A 24,507-nucleotide genomic window follows, 5' to 3' on the forward strand; every position below is an offset into this window, starting at 1 on the left:
AGCCTATAGCATCAGAGGCAGCCTACAGTGTCAGAGCCAGAATACAATGTCAAGGCAGCTTAGTGTCAGAGGCAGCCATCAGTGTGAGGAAGCCTACACACGGAGGGAGAGGCAGGGAAGACCAGCAGGAGACAAATTGTAGGCAGCAGTTTTTCATCCCATATCACTCCACACAGTCTCCAGATCATAGAGACATTACCTGACAAAATAGCAGATCTTCAGGCAAACTCCTGGAGAATTCTTTTCCAGGGCATCCTTATATGTAGGATCATGGTTAAGGAAAATAGAAGCTGTATTATAGAAACCATAAAATGCTTTGGGAGTATTTACCAAGTTAGTCCCTAAAATGTGGGTGAATTGCCTCTTGTATATGCCCAAGTGACTAGGCGCCTAACTGAATGAAGAGTTGGAAAGTGATCCCTTTCACCTTTAAACATTTTCTAGTAACTGATGTATGCACAGCTTTTTAGGCAGTGATTTAGAGAACTTTCCATCTACATGTAGTCAAATGCATTGAAAATTAATGCAATACCATGAACATCACACACACACACACACACACACACACACACACACACACACACACACTTGATAGGCATTAGTTGACTAACCTTGCATTCTACAAGGCAAGACAGACAAAGCCGTGGAATAATACAAAAAAATACAACCAAAGAGCATTTTATCCGTCTTTATGATTATGAGATTATGAATATTTTGAAAGACCAAAAGAACATCCCAGTGTTTAAATGACTTTTGAGGTACAAGGCAAGGATATATGTTTATTTAAGAATCAGATGAGAACTCTAGTCCAGTGGTGAATGTGGGTGTGACCTACCATCTTTCTTCTTGACATATTGAAGAGCAAGCTACCTCTCTGTTTATGCCACAAAGCTATGGCTTCTTTCTCTTTTAACAATGGGGACAGGATAATTGCAAAGAATTATGGTAAAATTTGTAATTTTAATAAATAGATGACTAATTTGGAAATTAAATATGAGTATATTTATTTCTTATTAGATATATCCTTGAAATTAGAGCAAGTACACACTCAGGTCCTCCCAGGTCCTCATGTGACCTCTCCTCTGAGCACACTTGCACACAGGGTCTTCTCACTCAGAAACCTTTTGTGGGTAGTTTCACACAATGATGTCCTCCACCAATCTGTAGGCCCAAGATCATTTTTAAGTTTACATTTGTCTATCATAAACTGTTTTCTGGAAGGTCTGGACTGGTTTGTCCTGCTAACATTTTATGTATTCAGATGTATTTGTTAGCTTGCCCCTTGGGATTTTGTTTTCCCTAACTCCTCTTAGCATACCAGTTTCTTTTCAACTCTGCATTGGGTTTGAATTTTCAATTGCAGGCAACAATACCATTGTCTAGACCAGAAGCAGCAGACTTAACGTGGCTGCCTTTGCCATGGCCCGGCAGCCAAGGACTCAGGGACTCCCTCCTTCTGAAGGATGCTTGGAAACTTCCTAGCCTGAGGGCTACCAAGGGCTGTAGAAAACACAGCTCCTATGCACAAAGTACTGGGAAGCAAGGACGGAGGGTACACAGCAAAACAAACCAGCCACTTTGACTTAACATTTAAATCTTAGCTCTTTCAAAAGTGGTTTTTGTGTGTGTGTATGTGTGTGTGTGTGAGCATGTGCATGTATATAGTCTTCCCTTTTACTAAGAAAGAATAAACATTTCAACGAGTTAAAAAATTGATTAAAATGTAGAACCTCAAAAGTATCAAGAATGTGCCTTGTGTTATTTATGTTGACATTACACATTTTCTTACTGTAACAAAGAAATGTGCGATCATTCTATGTTCTTGGCTTCTGAACTTTTGTCTTCATTCATTTGCCAGTGGTATCCTGGAATGCTTTGATTTTAATGGTGTTTGATGTGTGAAGTTTTGTGTGAATTTGTTATGATTTGTATTTGTGTGTGTGTGTGTGTGTGTGTGTGTGTATGTGTGTGTGCGCGCACACATGGGAGGGTATGGTTCAGAAGTCCTTGGGGAAAGGCCTCAGAGGCATGGGCTCTCGTGATATCTGGGGCTTCTGTAAGGTATGAGCAAAGTCCACTGGGCCTGGCAGCTGGGAGGCCACAGCAACAGAGGAGGAAAGTCTGAGTGCTTGGGTAGGAGCTGCAGTTGTGCCTAGCAGCTAGTGGGAGTAGAGACTGGAGATTGTGAAGGCAGACTATTTAAGAAGGTTTCACATCAAATTTCTAATCCTAACAGCCGAATAAAGGGGAAACAGGGTTAAGAGTTTATTTTTAGATGAGGGACATTTGAATGTGTCATGGCTGGGGAGCAGGTGCCACTGAAAGGCTGAGCAACAGCACAGAGGGGCGGGGGTGGAGTGTGGAGGATGTGATGGGCGGGCAGTGTAGGGGTTGCTGCAGAAACAGCACCCAGCGGTGCCCCAAAGGAGGCCACTCAAGTGCATATAGTCCGGAGACCAGCACATTTTGAGGAAGGAGTGTTTAACTGCTGGTGTTCACAGTTGCTGGTGCATAGAGTCATAAAAAAAACCCAAACAAACAAAAAAACAAAACAAACAACAACAACAAAAAAACAGATTGAATTGGTTTGAAACTATCTGCAGAGGCGGTGTCTACTCATCGCAAGTATCTCTCATTAGGTGACCCTCCCTGACGCTCTACCCTGGCACACGGGTCTCTGAGATGGAAGATACAGTTTCATGGCAGCTTAGAGAAGGGCTGTTGTGTTTCCTTTTTCTATGCCTGGTTGTAGTTTTTCTTGTGTTTCCTGGGAAAGGATTTGCCCAGTCACATGTCCTGACTCAGCCCCAGAGACCTGGGCCTCAGGCGCGAGCTAACTGGTTTCATGTTTCTGACTGGACTTTTCCTTTGAGGACAACGGCTCACAGTATCACCAGCATTTTGAAGGAGAAAGCAGGCAACTTCCATATCCTAGTACAGGAGGTCTGACGCAGGATTTTTCCCTGTCCAATTACATTACTGCAGGGGAGGCCTGTGATTGGACAGGGAAAAGGGAGGCAGAGGGAAGAGTCGCAGGGACAGAGAGATCTCAGGAGGAGGGAGAGGGAGGACGGAGGCTGACATGGTGATATCAAAAGCTTAGAATAATTGGGTTAAAGCTTTATCATTATCAATTTTCTCTGAAATTATTTATTGGTTTCTTGTAAATTGTGATTTTATTGATACATAAAACTAATTGATTATCTATAAGTTTAAGAGTCTTGATTTTACCGGGTTACTGGGCACTGTGTTATTAAACCGCGAGGATTGTGGGTCTATTTGGTTACTGCCATATGGGACTGCTGGTTACAAGGGATTATAGCTTGAGGATTGTGGATCTACTTGGTTACTGCCATATGGGACTGCTGGTTACAAGGGATTATAGCAGAGAGGGAACTAGTGGCTCTCAGGACAAGTTAGACAGATGCTGAGGGGGGGGTAGCTCCAAAGAGTTGGCAGCGGCAGCAGAAGCGGCAGCAGCAGGAGCATGGGAGCGTGATCAAGTCTCGCAGAGAGTTAGGGGGTTCGATTTTTAATATTTTGCCCAACAGAGGTCCACATTGAGCAAGGTCTAACTAGCCCACAGTTAGTAATACAGTCTAGACCAAGAAGGCCATATAGTGCAGATCACATAGCTAAACCTTTCTTCAGAGCCCAGGAGGGCTGAAGAACTCACATATAAGTCCCTCAAGAAATGCATCATTCAAGATTCACAGTTGTCCTGGTAAGCCTGTGCAGGATGAATATGATTTGCAACTAATGTATAATGAAAGATTAAAAAAAAAAGAACCAGGCGATATTAATGTTACCTTGCATTTGTATATTGATTTTCTTGACCATCTACCACACAGAGAAATCTGCATAAATAATATTGTCTTACCTAAAGGAAGCTACACACACAGGTGCAGACATATAGGTGTGTAAACACACAGGTTCATGTGCACACACCACACACACACACCATTGCTCAAATACACAACCATATCCTTAAAGGGATAGGTAAAGGCACCTAATGCTCACGTTTATTCCAAATTAACGAAAATGAGAGCACACTTGAAGCAGTGGCATACTTCCCGGTGCCCAAGGATATAGATTCATGACTTTTTGTAGCAGCTCGGCTGAGGAGATGATGAGTCGGTGCATGGTTAGCATGACCTGTAACAGTTGGTTATTTCGATACAGGTTTCCATCCGCATCTGAAAGTGCAAAGAACAGCGTGTGAGTCTCTCAGAAAGAGATGGGGGTGGAGTGGGACCCTGACCCTCTTTCAAAACGCCAGGGGACGGACAGCTTAGGGCTGTTCAAACACAGCTCCCTTTCAGCTGCCCAGCACGTCACCGTGTCTTTCCTCCTGGATCTTCCCATCTTCCTGGACCCCTTGCCTATCCCTGGTTGCTTATGAATCAAGCTGCCGTAGAGGTGATAGTGTCTTCTCAAAGGATAAAGTCTACATCCAGATGGAAATCAGAGGTAGCTGTAGGATGTAAGGAACCCAACGTTTATGCAATTGGGGGTTGAGAGGGACTTTCTCTAACCTCAGAGTAGGAAGTCACAGGATTAATGTGTAGTTAGAATAAATATCTTGCAAAAGTTTTACAAAGGCACATGGCAAGTTGGGTGCATTTCTAGGGCTGTCTCCTGGCCTTGGACACACAAGTGAGGGCCCCGAAGCCCAAGCTTTCCCATTTCTAAGGCCCCTGTGGTGAAATGAAAGTAAACATTACCTGTGAAGAGTGGTGGTGGATTTTGAGGGGCCATGATGAATTGCAAAAAGCACCACTAGCTGCGTATTTCCACATCCCATTGGGTAGCAAGCTGTGTTCTATACAGTAGCATTGAGTGTAAAGATGCCCTTTGGAGTGCTTTTCAGAACTGGCTTTGTTTCTATGGTATGAAACGTCAGGGGATGTGCTGCTCGTTCCCACCCTGTCTACTCACTGACTTTCACCATGAATCTCATTAGTCAGTGACACTTGCTAGCTGGGTTCCAGTTGGCTTTAGTCTTTTGAAACAATCAGCAAGGAATGGGAGGAGAAAGAAGTTCAGGTTGTTTCTTTCTCATCTCTGCTTTGACCTGTTTTCTACCTCCTGAGTGAGCTGTCCCTCATGGCTAAGATGCTCTCTAGTCTCTCAGTCTTATCTCCTAACTTATTGGACCTAAGGATGGTAATGACTGATGGTGGTTGGGTGGTTCTGGTGTAACATCTTTCAATTTCATGCTCATTTCCACAAGTAGAACTATCTATCTATCTCTATCTATCTATCTATCTATCTATCTATCTATCTATCTATCTATCTATCTATCTATCTATCTATCTTTCTACCTATCTATTATATCTATCTATCTATCTATCTATCTATCTATCTATCTATCTATCTATCTATCTATCTATCTATCTATCTATCTATCTATCTATCTATCTATTATATCTATCTATCTATCTATCTATCTATCTATCTATCTATCTATCTATCTATCTATCTAAACTACTGTCCATCTATAATACTTTCTAAAATACATTGTAAAAGTAGTGACTTTCATTCTGTTTCAAGTTCAGTGAGTTGTAAGTACAAAACATGGTCTCAGAAGTCCTGAATCACCAAATGCTGATCTAAAGTCACATGTCACTGAGAAAACTCAAGAAAACTTACTGGCTCTCTACAGCCCTCATTGCCTGCCTCCCCTTTACCATGGAAGGGCATGTGGAAGCCCATATCTCCTCTCTGTTCCCATCTCTTCTTTACAAGGCTGCTAAGCTTATTTACCCTGGTAGGCCTGAAGTATCAACATTTCCCCTGTTGGTTTATATGCCCACTGACATTAACTGTGCTCCTGTGTTTTCTACGTAAACTAAAAGTAAATTGATGCTGCATCTCTGCATTTATGTTTTCCTCTTCTTCAAGATCTCAGGGTCCCTAAGGGTCACCCCCTTTCTCCTTCCAGCCACTTGTCAACCATTCCATTTCAACTTCTGTCTCCACAAGTCTGTTCATTGGATAGTTGGGTTCTGCAGGATCTCTGCGCTTAGCCTAGGTTGGTCTTGGACTGGAGATCTTTCTTGCCTTAGCCTCCCGACTGCTGGAAGCCCAAGCATGAACCACCACAACTAGGCTAATTATTTAATTTCCAAGGTTATCAACCAGCTCCATACTTCATTAGCTTCCCTGGCCTCAACTTACTTCATGATTCAGTTAGTCTTCAGTCCAACCGAAGCCACAATGATGACTCTCCTCCCGGAAGGCTTTCTTCTCTTGGCTCCATCTCTCCACACTCTGTCACGTCTCTCTCAGGCTCCTCTTCTGTCTCCTCTCCCTCTGCTAAGCTCTTAAATGTCAGCTTGTGCTACACTTTAATCCTCCCACTTCTTTCTGCTAACATTTTTTTTTAATTTGAAAACTTCTTAAATTTTAAATAAAAAAGTGAACTCTTTGCCTAGATGAATTAATCTAGACTCTGACTAACACCCTCTCTATGCGGATATCTGCCAACTTCTGTTTTCAGCATTGAGCACAGACTTGATATGTCCAGCAGCAGCATCTCCACAAGGGCCCAAGTCATAGAGAACTCATCCAGACAGAACTCTTGACTTCTTCTCTGGTTTATTTTTCCTCCATCCTTCCTCATCTACAGAAATGGCACCACCAACCAGCCTCTGAGTTATTAAAATTAAACCTAGAATTCACTTGCAATTCTTCATTTTCCCTGGCACCTGATCCATCAGTGAGTCTCGACCGTGTTTCTAAAATACGCCTGTAACCTTCCCACTTCTCTCTAGCTTTGCTGTCTCTCTAGAGTAGCCACCATGATGCAACAAGAAAACTGACCAGCTTCCTTTTGCTCTTTTCTAGCCACAATCTCTTCTTCACACAGCTCCCAAAGCCTGGAAAATCAGGTCCATTCTTAGAACCATCCAAGTTACATAGTCTTTATGGTGGCTGGCAGAACTCTGCATGTCCTGGCCCCTTTGAATATGGCTCACTTCATTTTGAAATCGTTTCCCCTTCTCTATACTTCTGCTTCCAATACAAATATTCTGAGCCTGCTGCTAGATTATGGCCTTAACATTTTCTGTGACCATCAATGCTATCTTTTTTCCCCACTGGATCTTTCATAGCACATAAGTCTCATTTCATAAGAGCTCTTCCTCTGTCTACCTAATGTAGCCATTGCTCTGTTTGAATTTCTTCATAGCACATATGATCTGGTTGTCCCATTAGTCTTTAAAAATGTTCAACTTTCTACATTTTCAATAGAATACAGATTTTCTGAGATCTGAGTCTTGTGTATTCCGCCCTAGCCCCCACCCCAGTCTATTTTCAGAGTCGGGTCAGATGCTAACACATGGTGCGTACTCCAAGAACATGGGCCCAAATGAGAACATGAACTATGCCAAATAGGAATCCCCTGATGGTTTGTGTCTCTTAGGTAAGTCACTTGGCTTTTGCCATTTGGTAAAAACATTCCTATGAAACATTCATTCAACTTGATTATGGTTTTGTAAATGTCCCACCCATAAATTCTTTGAAATTTATATTCTGGTAAGATAGGACGGGAACTGTTTTCTGTATGTATATGTTTTATGGCCTTCATCTACGGGTCTTTGCTCATGTGCTCATAGCTTTGGCTATGTGCTGCTTGATACAGATACCTTTGTTGAGGGTCAGATCCTATAAGCTTCCCAGCTTCCTTGGCCCAGTAAGCTGGTATGAGTGGGTTCTTGTCATGATGACAGGACACTGGAAGCAACATTGGAATATCCATGGTCTCCTAAACTATGCTGGGAAGTGGCCCGCTGTCATTCTGTTGGTTAAACAGGTTATGTGTTTGAGTCTACAGTGGAAGGACAGGAAACTTCAAGTCATGGGAGAATCATTAGACAGACAGAGGGGAAAATAAAGACAACAATATGATGAAAACAATGAGAGCTACAGGGAGAAACTTTTCAATGCAACATTTGACAAATATGATTTACAAAATGCTTTTCTTGGGAGAAGTGGTAGTGTTCATATTCCTCAACCCTGTGGTGAAAGGCAGGAGAGGCTACACACTATACTTATGAGAGGCACACACTAGCATGGTCAGACAAATTTATTCAGGATGTACTTCCCCTAAGACTTGCTATCCCCACATTTCCTTATGGCTGGCAAACACCTTCCCATGGCTATTCACATAGAATGGAAGGGTCCCAGAAGTACCCTCAGTGAGATCATGCAAGGTCTTTGGAAGGATTCACAGATCTAAAAGGGCTTACCATGGAGAAGATTAGGCAGACACTAAAAGTGTCTTCAAATATTTTATATTACTTGTTAGAAAGTTTAGATTCATTCTGTGAGATCACAAAAAGTAGCAGCCGAGGTGATGGACAGACATCACAGGAAACAGAATTTGGCTTAACAGGTGGCAGAAAAGTTATGCACACACAATGCTGAAAGCATTCCTATCACAGAGAACTTGGAGTCTGGAGATGATAATCAAAGAATATGCTGACATAGTGATTCCTGTTTACTAAAGTCCTCTGCAGACCAAGGCTGTGCTAAGCATGGTAATGTGATTTCTAATTCTTAGAACAACCCAACATGTAGTTCACAACTTACAGGAGAGGAAATACAAGGGTAGGAGGGTTGGGTAATATGTCCTAGATCAAAAGACAATGGGGCATAGAGGGAAGGAAGGATCTAGTCCAGTCTGCTTGATTCTAGAACCCTTTCAATTTCCTACATACCTGGCCGCATGCTGTGTGGCCATCCATCAGTCCAAGGGGCTCATGTATTAAATGTGAAGCAGACACCAGTGAGCTTTAAGAACATGTTTGGTCCTCTGGCTCTAGATTCTAGAAATGGTGCAAGGAAGCCTAGTTGGACTCAACCCGCATATGGAAGAATGACCTTTGTATTCTGATGATTTCTAGAAGTCTCTTATATGTCATGGTCACTCCATCCTGATCTTGAATGTTGCCTTTAAGATGCCAGGGATTCTTGCCCAAGATTCATAAGTATCTTCACACTCCACTTCCCTGCCCCCATATCCTTTCCTCTACAGCTTCAGTGACACACCCACATGGTGGTTTGTGAATCCCACATACTTTCTGTGGCAGTGAGAGCTGGAGAATGGTAAGGTCAGGAGGGGATGGCTCACTCAGTAAAGGAAGGCAGGGATGAATCGAGGGGAAGAGCAGAGAGAAGTACTTTCTCTGCATACCTAGACAGAGTATCATCTCTTCTCCCCTCCTGGTTCTCCTCTCTCTATGACATTGGCTTAGTCTCTTGCCCCTGCCCTACTACCATCTTCCCCCCACATGACCTTTGATGACTAGATAATCTCACCAAGGGAGCACTCTCTGCCTGCCCTCATCCCACAGAACAAATACTTCTTCAAGATGCTGGTCAGGGGGAAATCTATCTACCTTCCAGGGTGCTGGATTTTATTTTGATAGTTTGTTATAATTGCTGTAAGCTGATTTAAATATTTCAATGAATAATTCTACTTTGTTTTCATCTTTAGGCTTTTTAAAAATGCAGAGTGTCATATGAAAAATTCTAATAAGCAAAATGTGCAATGCATAATAAAATGTGCATAATTTTTCAGTACCATCTGCTGTGCTAATTCTTAAAGGGGTTGAAACTTCAGTGGAGTGCAAAACGTCACTCTTACCAACTTGCCTCGGGGAATGATGGACATATACTTCTTGGGAAATACCACAATGAAATGCATCTAACCTGTGGACCATTTGCTTGAGGGAGTGAACAGAAGCTATGTGGGTATGTGGGCTCTGGAGTCATCTGTGTATGAGCCAACAATCCACTTTCTACAATCTACAGGCAAGAGCTATACTTTACAGAATCAGATTCTCAACGTCTCTTTATCTCCCTTTCTATCTAATGTACTCTTTTCCTTTTAAAAGCACTACAGGTCAGTGGGTGGGCATCTCACATCTACTTCTACCAGTAAAGACATGACTTGCAAACTGTTCTATATATACATTTTAAAGAGATGACAGGATTTCCAAAGGTGCCAATCCATGAGAGGACACCTGCTTAACATGTACAAATCCCTGGAGTCCATGCCCAGCACTGCAAAAAACATGCTTTTATATTATTGATCATGAAACTGTTCTGCAAGGAGCAATGTCCTAGGTTCCAGAAGATATCTAAAGAGCTGAGGAAATGCTGCCATTAAAGAGTTCTGAATCTAGTTGAAGAAGGAACCACAGTTAATAGACCAATAGTTTTAGGCACCAAATGTTAGAAAGAGGAATCAAGGGACCATGCTGAATGGTGGGAAGGTTAGGAGAAGGGAGAGGCCCCACAGGGAGGATCAAGAAAAGGAAGAGACCACACAGTGTGTGTGTGGGGGCATCTGTCCTGGTTCAGAGAGGACCTCAGAAGGTCTCTGGAAAAAGTGACTTGGAATGTTAAGGTTTGCCTGTGTCTAAGTCTCCTCAGCCACTCTTCCTTTTCAGTTTTGTCTTAGATTTAAACAAGCTTCTAGCTTTAGACAGATGAACTGCTTCCGTGTGGTCTGAATTCTTCGAGAAAACCCAGCAAAGGCTGCATTCCACATCCCCAAGCTTACTAATAGGGAAGGGATGGCTTGCCAGTGAGACATGTCTGAGGGATAAGATGAAAATGCCACACTGCAAAGCTGACAGGAAGCACAAAGTCATGTGACCGACGCCAGAGAGAAACTATAACACCGGCTTTGTGTCTCGATTGTTTTGGTTTCCATGGAAACATCTTGATGTGTGAAAGATGTTGAGGGTACCAAAGGCAGAGTGTCAGAAATTGGCATATTGAGAAGGAAGATGCATGGAGGTGGGGGTGGCTTGCATAACAGGAAGTAACAAGTATGTTCTATCCAGGGATCTGAGGAGCCAGGATCAGAAATCTACGGGCAAGGCTGAACCTGCCAGAGGAGATCAGTATCCCAGAAATGAAGGCAGACTGGATCCAGGTGGAACCTAACAGGCACAGTCAGAACTCTGAGCATCTGACAATGGGGAAAAGTACACCCCAAACTCTCTGGGCTTTGTGTCAGGTTCAGGGATTTTTTTTTTTTAATGTTGATAGTGGCAGCTGAGACATCAAGTATATGCGAAGGACTGTGGTTACATATACTCACATTGCTTCTACTGCCTTATCAGCTTAAAACATATAATCCATGTCACCTTAATTTTTTAAAGGTCCTCAGCCTTCCAAGCCTGGAGAGAACAGTATGGAGAAACCAAGTGTTGTGCTGGGTGAGTGGGACCCAGGACAAGCTTGCCAGTCAGTGTGGCTGCTCTCCATAAGAAATGGAGGCAACACATCTCAGTCATGGTCATGGAGCTGGTGAATTGAATACCTAGCAGGAAGGGCTTTGGTTCCCAGCATTGGGTTCTTTCCTTGTCACTCCTCCTAGGGGTAGTAAACTATCAGGAAAGGCCTGAACATTTAGTCATCCATGCTATAAAGATATTCCCACCAGTGCCCTGCTCTTCTTCCCACACCCAGCTCCATGAAGAATAGCTACACCTATATAGATTCATCATTCTTTGTAGAACTACAGAATATGCTCTAAAAATTTCCTCCAGCAATTCTAACCTTAAATTAACCCACTACTGCCCATGATCACAGGAGGTAGGTACTACTGGTACCATTTGCCTGGGCCATCTAGAATGCTGACAGCCTCTGAGCCAATGGCAACTGGATAAAGATGGTGCCTTCTATAAGCTGACAGTAGTCTGAGTGGCCAGGAGAAGTGCTCTCTATTTCTTCAGCAAACCAGGCACCAACAGTCACATCTCTCTCTGGGCATGCTCTGCCTCTGACCTAGATTTTTTTAGATGAGCGACTGCGATCTATAGATGTCTAATCAAGTGCACGGATTGCCTAAAGTGAGAAAGGGCTTTTTAGCCGCATTGGCTCTGCTGAACAAGACAGATGATTTTCCTAGGGGGCTGCTTGCCTGGGTCTGGACCTGCCACATCTGTGGAACCAGGAATCAGAGAAGTCACAAGGGAAGTTGTCCTTAGCAAGTGTGCAAATCGGACACAGTTCCGAGAGCAAGTGGGTGGAGTGCAAAGAACAAAAGACTGTGCCTTGGCGGAAGTGGCACAGGAGGGAGGGCCCAGTGAGCTGACTCTGGCTTAGTGTGGTTACTTCAGACTCTGAGCACCACTGCTGGAAGACTATGCCCCCGTCTACTCCCAGAACCCATCAAATAGTGGCTGATCAGTATACTGCAATTTGATTTGATTTAAAGGAAGCTACCTCTGATACAGCCTTATTGGCAAACAGTCCATGGCCCATCCCATTGTAGCCCTAGGAATGCACCTTGGCAGGCACAATGAAGCAATAGGCCAGGTCCCAACTTTCCAGAGGGAACCAGAGAACTGCCAGAAAGTGGCTGGTGTGTGTGTGGGGGTGCTGGGCAACAGTCACGGGACTTGAAGAAGAAGACAGAACTACAAACTGGGTGGGAAATGTGGGTTAGTACTCTTCATCTCACTTCTCTCTTGTCCATTAAATTCTAGGCATTTCTAACACAAAGCAGATTTCATATTTGTGTGTGTGTGCTTTTTTAAAAAAAGAATATATGGAGCTGATTCTATGCACAGCACTCCATACCCAAATACTGCTGGGAGAGAGCTGGTCTCCCAGGAGTGCTGACACACCTGTGAGCACAGGTAAGACCATCACCCCTGTTCAATTTCCTGGCCCAAGAGGAACTCACCCAGAGCTATCGAGATACGAAGAACCAAGGAACAACAAGGGGACAAGATCCTTACAGTTTCCATCTGCACCCCAGAGCTGACCTTGCACCACAGCTCTCCATGCCCAAATTCTTCCCAGAGAGAACTGGTCTCCCAGGAGTACTGACACATAGACTTTCAGGAGGCACAAGCCAAAGTCAGAGACAGCAAGACCAGCTAACACCAGAGATAACCAGATGGTGAGAACCAAGAACAAGAACATAAGCAACAGAAACAATGGCTACTTGGCATTATCAGAACCCAGTTCTTCCACCACAGTGAACCCTGGACACCCCAACACATCAAAAAAGCAAGACTCTGATTTAAAATCACATCTCATGATGATGATAGAGGACTTTAAGAAGGACATAAATAACTCCCTTAAAGAAATACAGGAGAATACAAGTAAACAGCTTTAAGCCCTTAAAGAGTAAACACAAAAATCTCTTAAAGAATTACAGGAAAACACAACAAAACAGGTGATGGGTTTAAACAAAACCATCCAGGATTTAAAAATGGAAATAGAAACAATAAATAAATCACAAAGGGAGACAAATCTGGAGATAAAAAAAACCTAGGAAAGAAGTCAGGAGCCACAGATGCAAGCATCATCAACAGAATACAAGACATAGAAGAGAGAATCTCAGGTGCAGAAGATTCCATAGAAAACATTGACACAACAGCCAAAGAAAATGCAAAATGCAAAAGGCCCTTAACCCAAAATATCCAGTAAATTCAAGACACAATGAGAAGACAAAACCTAAGAATAATAGGTATAGAAGAGAGTGAAGATTCCCAATTTAAAAGGCCAGTAAATATCTTCAAGAACATTATAGAAGAAAACTTCCCTAACCTAAAGAAAGAAATGCCCATGAACATACAAGAAGCCTACAGAACTCCAAATAGATAGGACAAGGAAAGAAATTTCTCCCATCACATAATAGTCAAAACACCAAATGCACAAAACAAAGAAAGAATATTAAAAGCAGTAAGGGAAAAAGGTCAAGTAACATATAAAGACAGACCTATCAGAATTATTACACCATACTTCTCACCAGAGACTATGAAAGCTAGAAGATCCTGGGCAGATGTTATACAAACCTTAAGAGGACACAAATGCCAGCCCAGGCTATTATACCCAACAAAACTCTCAATTACCATAGATGGAGAAACCAAGATATTCTATGACAGATACCAAATACCAAAGTTAAATCAGGATCAGATAAACCATCTAAACAGTCATATAACCTCTAAAGAAATAGAAGCAATCATCAAAAATCTCCCAACCAAAAAAAAGCCCAGGACCAGATGGGTTTAGTGGAGAATTCTATCAGACCTTCAAAGAAGACCTAATACCAATACTTTTCAAACCATTCTACAAAATAGAAACAGAAGGGACACTACCCAGTTTATTTTATGAAACCACAGTTCTGATGCATATTCTTCCTTAGATATGGAATGGTTTCTGTCTAATCAGGAACTTGTTACAATTTCCTTTCATAGACAACTTCATAAGAGTTTTTTTTCCTACTTCTATCATGCTTAATGTTGCAAATAGATTTTAAAAATTGGTTGGGTACATATTACTTTTAGCTTCAGAAGATATCATGTATATTTAAGAGGAATTTAACTATTATAAATTATTTTGATTACTTAAAAATGTCAATACTGTGTTGTTGTATATTTTAAAATAAATTTTATTATTTAAAAATAAAATAAAAAGTATATATATATATATATATATATATATATATATATATATATATGCTCTGTACTTATACACACCAGAAGAGCAATCAGTGCTCTTAACTATCAAGTTATCTCTCCAGCCCTAAGTGTGTGTGCTTTTTTGTTTTCTTTGTCTTATTGGGCTTTGTCTGTTTTGATCTTTCATTTTTTTTTTAGTTTGATAGAGAGAGAAGACGAAGTTTGGGAGGGTGAGTAGAGAGGTGGGGAATATCTGGAGGGTGTTGATGGAAGGGAAATAATATAATCAAAATATATGAAAGAAAAATTAAAACTGTAAAACAATGTGCAATTATGGCTTTTTCTAGATTAAAAAAATGTTTAGGCCTTTGGGAGGTGTGTGCAGGCTAAGTAGGTACTGAAAAGGGGAATGTTCCACATAGTCAGACAGTGAAATAATATAAGGCCTATCTGTGAATTACTGGCTTGCCATGACCTCAGACTTCTTCAGAAAAAATTTCTGCATGTGTAACTCGAACCTATCAGGTTGACAAGCCTACATGATAGATAACCTAGATGATAGATAATGTAGTACAGAGTGGCCTTACAGCAACCAGGTACCCTGATTTAAACTAGTGAGGTACTAAATGCCATCTTATCACCTGAATGGTTCTGTAGAAAAACCCACCACACTGTACATGTAAGGTAAAAGTCATTGAGCACAGAATACCATAGTCAGAAACTATTCTGTAAGCACCCCCTCTTCTTTGTCAGCCAGTAGGATTAGGTTACATTGCATTGATTATTTACAGATGCTTTGCAAACTGTGAAGGGCTGTGACAAATGGCAAGTGGTCCCTATTTCTCTGGCAAGATTTAGAACATGATTTTTTTTTTTCTTCACCTGCTTTTATTGTTCCTTGATTGTTCTGGGTCAGGACCAGGGTCTTCAGAGAACACTTAAAAATCTCAAGAGTGTCTGTCCACTGTGGTCTGTCACACCATCTGGGCCACTGAGACTGTATTTGGCTTGCCCTCACACATGGTCACCAGAGCAGTTGGTTCCTGACAAGAGCCCTCTTAGCACTAGATTGTACCTGCATCTTCCTATGAGCCCTGCAGAACTCGAGGTGTTGGGAAGAAGGCTACATGAAGTCGTGGGCAGCTGATCTAAATAGGGGAATTGCATGGGTGAGTGGGGATCTCTTCCATAGAAAGGAAGACATTGGCCACTCTTCAGTTAACCAAGAAGCCAGAGAGTCTGCGGTTTACAACACTCTGAGCAAGATGACATCTGAAAAGATGTCATGTGACTGCATTATGGAAACAGCTGAAATACAAACTGAATATTACCAAGCTTTCCCCAACTGCCCGGGAAGAGACCAGAAGAGATACAGGGCATTGCTGGAAGAAATTCATCTCCAGCCTTTCCCTTTTGCCTCTGTGTTTTGTTGTTGTTGTTGACAAACCTGTAATACTTCCCGTGTTCTAATGCTGTGTCAACACAGCCTTTCATATTAGATGTACAAAGTATCAATAAATGATGTTAATGACATCTGGAAAAGGGACTAAAATCTGGGGACTGTGTCATTTGCTCAAGTTTATACACTGTGTAAGCAATAGACACGGGATTCTGTCCCTGACTGCCTGGCCCTGAGGAGGTGCTAACCATTTCTGAGCCCAAGTTTGCTCATTTTCACAGCTTGACAGTGCCCACTCTCACTCCCCTCAGCAGAGATGTAGCCAGGAGTGAAGGCAGACATTGGGGGCGGGGCACTCAATGTCCTGGACGGAGTTCAAACCGAAGGATCTCTCTATGATCTGTAGGTCTCAAGCATATAAAGAGCCTGACAGTGTTTTCATAAGCACACAGAACCCTCACTGAGCTGGTTTGGATTGGGATTTGAGTGAAAGAAATGGTTTCAGGGTTGTATGCACTGCAGGGTCCTAGAGATCCTTGGGAATTGACAGAAACCTGACCCTTTTCCTTACCCTCAAGGAAATCCCATCTAAAAGGCAATTCAGAATTATACTAAATATGAATAAGTTAAATCCTATACTCATAATAACGGTTATCATATAAGACAGTATTGTGCAGCCACCTTGCAGCTGTGGGACCGTTGGCATGTTATTTGTACCATCCTTGCATGTGATCCTTCATGGAACATGCAGTGTGTGTGTGTGCAGTCATTGAGAATCTCAGAGATGTGCATAGCACATCTAGCCACAGTGGCCATCGTCTATCACGTCATATGCTCCTTTATGGACCAGTTTCAGAAACCCTCAAGTGCTAGGCTAAAGGATGCTCAGTTGTCTTACAATCCTGACCATGAATTCAAGTCCCCATGCTGTCTCACACAGTAGTCATGTCATTTCAGATAGGTCACATCTCATCACCTCCGTTCCTCTCCTACTAATCGTGAAAATAATACCAACTACTTAGAGGCTTTGTGAGACGTAGTGGAGATAGCACAGAAGGAGAAGGTAGCTGTTCGCCATAGGCAGGGCGGGCTGATTGTGCTTCAACAGCTCAGTGAAGGTTTCGTGTGCTTATGTGACAACTGTCAGGTCGCTTAATATGCTTGAGACCCTCAGATCACAGAGACATCCCATGGTTTGAACTCCGCCCAGGACTTTTAGTGCTCCTTCCCAATGTCTGCCATCTCTCCTGGTTAAATCCCTGCTGAGGGGCTCAGAGATGGTCAACACCCCCTCAGGGCCAGGCAGTCAGGGACAGAATCCCATGTCTATTGCTTACCCACCACACAAAGGAGACATTGACTGGAAATGGCCAATAAGCACAAAAAGGCAATCAGAAGTGAGTAGGAAAGAGTCACTGTCTTTTGGAGAAGGAAGTAGCTAGTGATTTGTATTCCCACGGTTTGGAGATGGGAGGGGACACAGGGTGGAAATGAGAGAGTGTTGGCTCAAACACAATTCTTCAGAAAGAACTCATTGGAAAAGCAGACAGGAAGCTGTAAAGACAAAGGAACTAAGAAGGAAACTTAGTGTCTGTTAATCACTGTCAATCCACTCACAGGTCACAGCAGAGCAGCCCAATGTCACACAGAAGAGAGTCAGAATGCCTGAGATGTCCAGACATCATTAAGGATCCTGGATTTTAAGGTCAACGTGCAATAGCAAATGCTATCCATAAGTGAGTCAATTTGCAGTAATGTTCAAAAAGTCTTCCTAGGTTTTAACATTTTGATGAGATTTCTTAAAAGTCTGAAAATATTGATACTTTTGCCTAAAAAAGGCAAAGAGGGCGCTGGCTTGAAGAAGATAATATATAGAGATGTGGGAGAGCTAATGGGTCAATTCCAAGACTTGTTGGGCTCGTGGTGTCCTGATCAGTTGCTCAAGAGCTCCTGATTGGTTTGCTGCAGGCAGGTGGCTTTGAGTGAAATGGAGCTTTAATCAGCGTGACAGTGAAAGTCAGGGATCCAACCCCACACTGGGTACTGGAGGACCACCTGCAGCCTCCACATATGTTCCACAAGAGTTTTCACATGCATTACCTCATTTGACCAGCACAGCCTTATGAGGTGAGCAGGAAGCATATTCATCTAGAAAAAAGCACAGATGCAGGGCTGATGCTCAGGGTGCTTCAAAAGGCATTTGTTCAGGTTGATAGGGTTCCGGGCTGTCCTAGTTACTATGTGTTTTGAATATCACCTCTTGTTAAATAACAGCCCACACTAGTAATAGTCCGCCATCAAGTAGAAGAGATGGAGGAATTCCATGCTTAGAATTAATCAAAAGCTCTTTGCTCAAAAAGTGTGGTGATGGGTGCGGTGGGGGCTGCAGGTTTAATGAAGATTGTGCTGTCCCAGAAAGCTGAGCACCCAGAGCTATCGGCAATAACACAGTGCAGGAGACACTGAAGGCCTGCAGGGAATTACAATCAAAACAGTAAGGCAGCTCAGAAGAAGGGAAAGTCAGACTTGACAAGATGAGGTAGCTAAACTTCCAGGAGGGTGACTGACACTGGAGCTTGGCCCTGCAGAAGGGGTCGGCTTTGACAGAATAATGAGAGAATAAGATGTTAGTGAGTGTGTTGTGGGGATTAATCATTTCTATGCTCGGAGTTGTCAGGGACAGAGGGATGCTTGGGAGAGGAAGCCAAAGCTGGGTGGGTTACTAAGCTGTGATATGGAGGGAGTGATGGATAGAAAGGAAGACCAGGCTCGGAGTGTTGGGGACCTCACAGACTAGACAGAGAAATGGCTCTTGCTTTGATCTTTTTCTTGGAAGCTAAAATGTCAGATGGTCCTCCAAGGGAGGCAAGCAGCAAACTCTGACCTAGAATTCTGTAAAAGCTGACAGTTTGCGGTTGCTATTTGCCTAGCATGCGCCAGGTCCAGGGTTGGCTGGTCAGTACTGTAAAACAAAATAAAAGAAAACAAGCCAAAAACAGATAGGCTGTGTCCTTTACAACCTGAGTGCTAAGTTTCCTAGCAAGGTATTTGTTTGTTGGTCGATTGGTTGGTGTGAGTATGGTATATGCATGTGTCGATGCAGGTGCCGGAGCCTGTGCATGTGGAGGCCAGAGACTGACATCAGGAGTTTTCCTGAGATAAGGTCTCTCACTCAACCTGCAGCTGAGCAATCACACGATGTTAGCTGGCCAATGGGCCCCGGTATCCCCCTATTTCCACTTCCTGATTGCTGAGATCACAGACTTGCACTGCCAGAGCTGGATTTTTAAACTCAGGTCCTTATGCTTGTGTTGTTAGCGCCTCATCGACGGAAACGTCTCTTAAGCTTGAGACAAGTCATTTGTAAAGAATCCAGACCTTCCTTGGACTATATAGCCCCCGAGATGATGGGGACCACGGGAGGCTGGAGAGCCCGTAAGCATCCCTGTGTGTATGTACTGTCGTAAGTAAGGAAACAACAGATGGCTTTTAGCTAATTTTTTACTTGAAGGCTCAGTCACTTGGAATTGTGGCTCCAGGTTCATTGTTCATATCCTTCTGTACCTTGAAGCTTAGCCTCTACAAGATGAGGAGGCAAAATGGATAGATATTAAAGGCTACGGAAAAGTAAAAGACCTAGGGCTCCCCACATCCATCAGCAGGAGCGAGTGCTGTTGCTAGTTATTTGCTAGTGGAAGAAATTCTTACCCATGAAGGTGTAAGAAGGCAGCAAGGGTGGAGCTTAAGGTTGCCAAAGCTTTCGCTTTACCTACCTGACAAAGTGGCATAAACGTGGTTATTATTTCCTTTTTAGTTGTTTGGAAAGCACCACCTCTATGCCTAGTCCACACAAAATGACATAAGTCACACGGTAAGTCCCAGTAGATGGACAATACTATGTCCCCAACTTGATATATTTCTCCCCTTCTTCTACCTTCCAACACTAAAATACCTGTTCACCTGTGCGAACTGAAGGAAAGGGTTGTCTATGATAAGGTATACGAGACTTAATGCTTCAGGAAATAAGCAAGTGCAATGAAAACTGGTCAAAACAAGAAAGAAACATTTGTAGCAATTGGGATTTCAGTGGGTGAATTTACTTTTCTAGTGACAAAGTAATGATAATATTTTGTAGGCTACTCCACCATGTCAAGACACCCCTTGTGCTGGCTGGTTTTATGTCAGTTTGACATAAGCCTAGAGATATCAGAGAGGAGAGAGCTTCAACTGAGAAGGTGTTTCCTTATGATCTGACTGTAGGCAAGCCTCTAGTACATTTTCTTAATTGATGGGGTGGGCCTAACCTACTGTGGGTGGTGTCACTTCTGGGCTGGTGGTCCTCGGTCCTATAAGAAAACAAGCTGAGCAAGCCATGAGGAGCCAACGGGTAAGCAGCACTCCTTCATGGCCTCTGCATCACTCCTGCCTCCGGGTTCCTGCCCTTATTGATTTTGATGATAAACTACTATATGGAACTCTAAGTGAAACAAACTGTTCCCTACCCAAGTAGCTTTTGGTTATGGTGTTTCATCATAGCAATAGTAACCCTAACTAAGACACCCAGGGACAAATCATAGATTTTGTAATCTTGAGAGTCCTATGGGAGGGATGTGAAGATTAGTCAAGTTTGGTTGGGCTAATCTGGACCATGCCACCCAGGCCTTACCCTTGGGCGGGCCTACATAGTACTAAATGGCCCTATGAAGATCCCCACAGCTTCAGACAACAGTGGAATAGACAGATGACAAATGCCTAAGTGGTGATTTTTTTTCAGCAATGTTTCAGACCCTGTACTGGGACCTGGCCAGCTCTAATTGGAAAAACACACCAGGAAACTCATCAGAAATCAATGTGGTGTGAATCAGGGAGCTAGGGTAGAAAGCAACTCACCAGCCTGGGGCAAGGGTAAGGTGAGGAAGTGAATCTCAGTGGTAGAGATACGCTTGCCTAGCATGTATGTACAAGGTCCTGGATTCGATCCACAGCGACAAATGAACACAACCCCAAAGGTTAATCTGGGCCACAGGGAGAGCCCTATTGTATGTTAACATGATCAAAATATTCCTGTCACAGGTATATATTACTAAAAAACTCACATTGTGTAGCTTGTGTATTCATTTCTTCAACAATACCTATTGAGTAGAACTTTTGATTTCTACAAAGTCCAATTTGTTAAACAGATCATTTAGGGTTACTGCATGTCCTGCCTAGAGTTCCTTCTTAAGTCTTGCATGGATACTCACCTCTGTTTCCTCCTAGGAGCCTTACTGTAATCAAATATGTTGGGTCATCTCAAGTTATTTTTCATGTGTGGCATACTTTATGGACATAATGTGTGTGTGTGTGTGTGTGTGTGTGTGTGTGTGTGTGTGTGTGTTTGTGTGATTTCTTACACCAGCATTTGTGGAAAGAACACCCATTCTCCTTGACTTGATTTGGTGTTTTTGCAGAAGAACAATTGACTGCATGCGCATTTACCCCAGAACCTGCTATTCTGTCCCCTCTGATCTAGTTTCTTTCTTGTGCCTGCTCATCTTAATTAAACTGCAGCTTCACAATAAATCCTGAGAACAGGTAGTATAGTGTTTCTCAACTTTATCGCCAGCTACCTTGAGTCCTTTCATGTCCTGTAAGTCCTGGTTACATTACCTGAAATTCAAGTTGCTGTCACTCAGTCCTGTCCTTCTGAACTGATGACCCACCTTTCCTTCTAAACCGATGACCCGCCTTTGACTTCACTGACATTTCCTTTCTCAGCACTCAATGTGGAATTAAACCCATCTAGAGAGTTGTTCTTTTGGATACGCTTTATTTTTCAGTTCGAGACTTTTCATTTGGCTCCTTTTGTCTCTGTCTCTGTTGAAATTCCCCATCTGTGCATCTTTGAATCCTCCAACATATTTTTAAGAGCTGTTTAAAATTCTTGGTCTGCTATTTCCAACACCCCCGTGCTAGCTCTGAGTTCACTTTTATCGACCTTTTTCTCTTACAGCTGCCAGTCATGTTATCCTGCTTTATTCGTTAGTTTAATTTAAAATAACAGAGTATTTCTCTCTCCCACACTTCTCCCTTCCCCCTCTGTCTGACTGTCTGTCTGTCTCAAACTTATGGCAATCCTTCTGTCCTTATGTCTTAGCCTCTCCAGTCCTGGAACTATAATCATGAGCCACCACATCTGGCTCTATGCTATATAGTATGTCTTATTACATGCCTAACAGTGTGGTCACAATGTGAGAGTCAGGCCTACGCTCCTTTATATTGGCATTCAGTTTATTGGAGCCTAGGATTGATCTTGTCAAGGCTTGGACGTAGGTTTTGGTGAGAGTGAGTGAAGAATAGTCCAGCCTTCATGTCCCGCTTGTGAGCCCAAAGTGCTGTCTCTCCACTCTCAGCCCAGAACTGCAGTCCCAGATCAGCCGTTAGGCCTCCTCAACTCACAGAGCTGCTGTATTAATCTTCAAGTCGATAGAAAGGTGAGGAGCTTACTAAGGGGAGGAACTGGAGTGGCACCTTAGTGGTTAAGAGCACTGGCTGCTCTTCTAGAGGACCCAACACCCAAATGGCAGCTCACAACCACCTTAATTACAGTTCCAGGAGATGGACACCCTCTTCTAGTCTCTGCAGGCAGGTAGGTGTGTGTGTGCGCGAGGGTGTATGTGTGTGCACACAGAGCAGACATACACATAAATAAAAAATAAAATGTTTAAAAAATAGTTTTCTAAAAAAGAGATGAACAACATAAAACTGCTATAGTTCAACACTGGCACTGGAACTCAGGGTTCTTTGTCCGGGACAAACACTCATGTAACATAGGAAGTTTTCTAATGATGCACATAAAGGGTCTTTTCTTTCTTTCTTTCTTTCTTTCTTTCTTTCTTTCTTTCTTTCTTTCTTTCTTTCTTTCTTTCTTTCTTTCTTTCTTTTTTTTTTTTTAGCTTTCTGAGAAATTTAATGACCCTCTGTGCATTTAGCATGGGTTGTGAACATCTTATGAAAGCATCCAGAGGCACATCTACCCACACTCATGATTATATTATACACATTAAACACCACTACTCACCAGCTCTGAGTCCATCTGGGTAGTCCGTATCTACCCACAAACACTGGACATTGAGCTTTTGACTGTAACAGAATCTGCAACTATGTACCTGCCAACCCTCTGGCTTTGCCATCATAGTGTGTTCACATCCAGCTTCTACCGGACAGTTTTCTCTGGCTCTTTCCCACCCTCGCCTGTGTGAAAGACTGGATGGATATGCTGGAAATTTAATACTAAGTTAATACTTAAAATTTAGTGCTGAAATTTAATAGAGGCATCCCTTAAGCACCGACTGGGGGACGTGGTACATAATATGTTTCTCTTGGATGAGGTGGCACTGAGGGCATCTTCTACCTTGGCTTCCAGAACAGTCGTTCACTTGATGATGCAGAGGAGTGAGCATCCTTCTCTCCCCATGCTAGCTTTTCCCAAGCTACCTCATAAAGCACGCTGCTTGTGCTTAAACCCTTGTCTCAGGATCTGCTTCTGGGACAGCTCAAACCCAGGCACACTTATTTTCATCTAGCCTGGAACAACCTTTATAAATTCCCATTACTCCTAACCGTCTTTGCAGATGAGACCAAGTACCATAAAGCAGTTTGTCGTGGGCGGCGCTTGGTAAATAGAGTCAGGATTCATGTCCCAAACTCGCAGAACCATGTGGCCTCCCATGGCCTTCTGCTGTGGGTCTGTTTGCTGCCTTGCTGTGCCAAGGCCAAGGCATTTCCATCACCCAGACTGAGTGTATGTGTATTGAAGGAAGTACTATATTCTCTCACTTCCTTAAAAAACAAAACAATAAAACAGAAAACAGAACCTACAGTGGTAAGAGCACATACTAAAATCCATAGTTTCTTTTCATTTTGAATACCCAGGAATTCATCATCTGAGTGTGGACAGGCAGATATGACACGGGATGCCTAGGACAGCACATAGATCAGTTATTTTTGTAGTGTGTAACCAAAGTATCTCCTTGTCAGTCCTTCCTAGTCCTTCTTTATACTAAAGGTTATTAATGTTCACCAATTGCGTAGTATAGTAGGTTTCCTTTGGAAAAATCTCATGCTATAATGTATGAAACATGTAAAGAACACAGTAGGGTCATACTCAGCCTTAGCTTTTCTTTTCTTGTTTCCATCCTTTCTCTTTCCAAATAGTGCTCCCCCTCTCCCTCTCCCTCTCCCCCTCCCCCTCCCCTCCCTCTTCCTCCCATCCTCTTCTTCTTTTTCTCCTTCTTCTTCTTCTTTTGAGGCAGGGCCTCACTGTAGCCTTGCCTGACCTGGAACTTACTATGTAGCTCAGAATGGCCTGCAACTCCAAGACAATTGCCTGCCTCTGCTTCCCGCGTGTTGAAATTAAAGGTGGGCACCACTGCACTCTACTCCCCTTTTTCTTTTCATGCTGAGTGCACAATAGTGATGAACAGAGGTTGTAAAAGGGATACAAGGAGGATTGATTTGATTGGTGTATGGTGTATGTACACATGCATGCATGGAATTATCATGCTAATACCATTAATATATAATAATTAATATATAAAAGATTGAAAAATACATGAAATAAAGCAATTGTGATTTATTAATATCAAACTAAGTATCCAAAATTCAATATATGTAATTAGCCAGGCAGTG

General features: G+C 42.7%; 1 protein-coding gene across 1 annotated transcript in view; it reads right to left on the reverse strand.

Annotated features, from left to right (window-relative positions):
• Rasgrp1 (RAS guanyl releasing protein 1) overlaps positions 1–24,507 on the reverse strand; it is a 62,315-nt gene that overhangs the window by 22,838 nt on the left and 14,970 nt on the right. The window contains exons 3-4 of the mRNA XM_021192217.2: positions 4,091–4,196; positions 200–262 (exon numbers count right to left, since the gene is read on the reverse strand). Coding sequence (XP_021047876.1) covers positions 200–262; positions 4,091–4,196 — 169 coding nt within the window. The remainder of the gene's footprint in view (positions 1–199; positions 263–4,090; positions 4,197–24,507) is intronic.

Source organism: Mus pahari, chromosome 3 (assembly GCF_900095145.1).
Source record: "Mus pahari chromosome 3, PAHARI_EIJ_v1.1, whole genome shotgun sequence".
Lineage (NCBI taxonomy): Eukaryota > Metazoa > Chordata > Mammalia > Rodentia > Muridae > Mus > Mus pahari.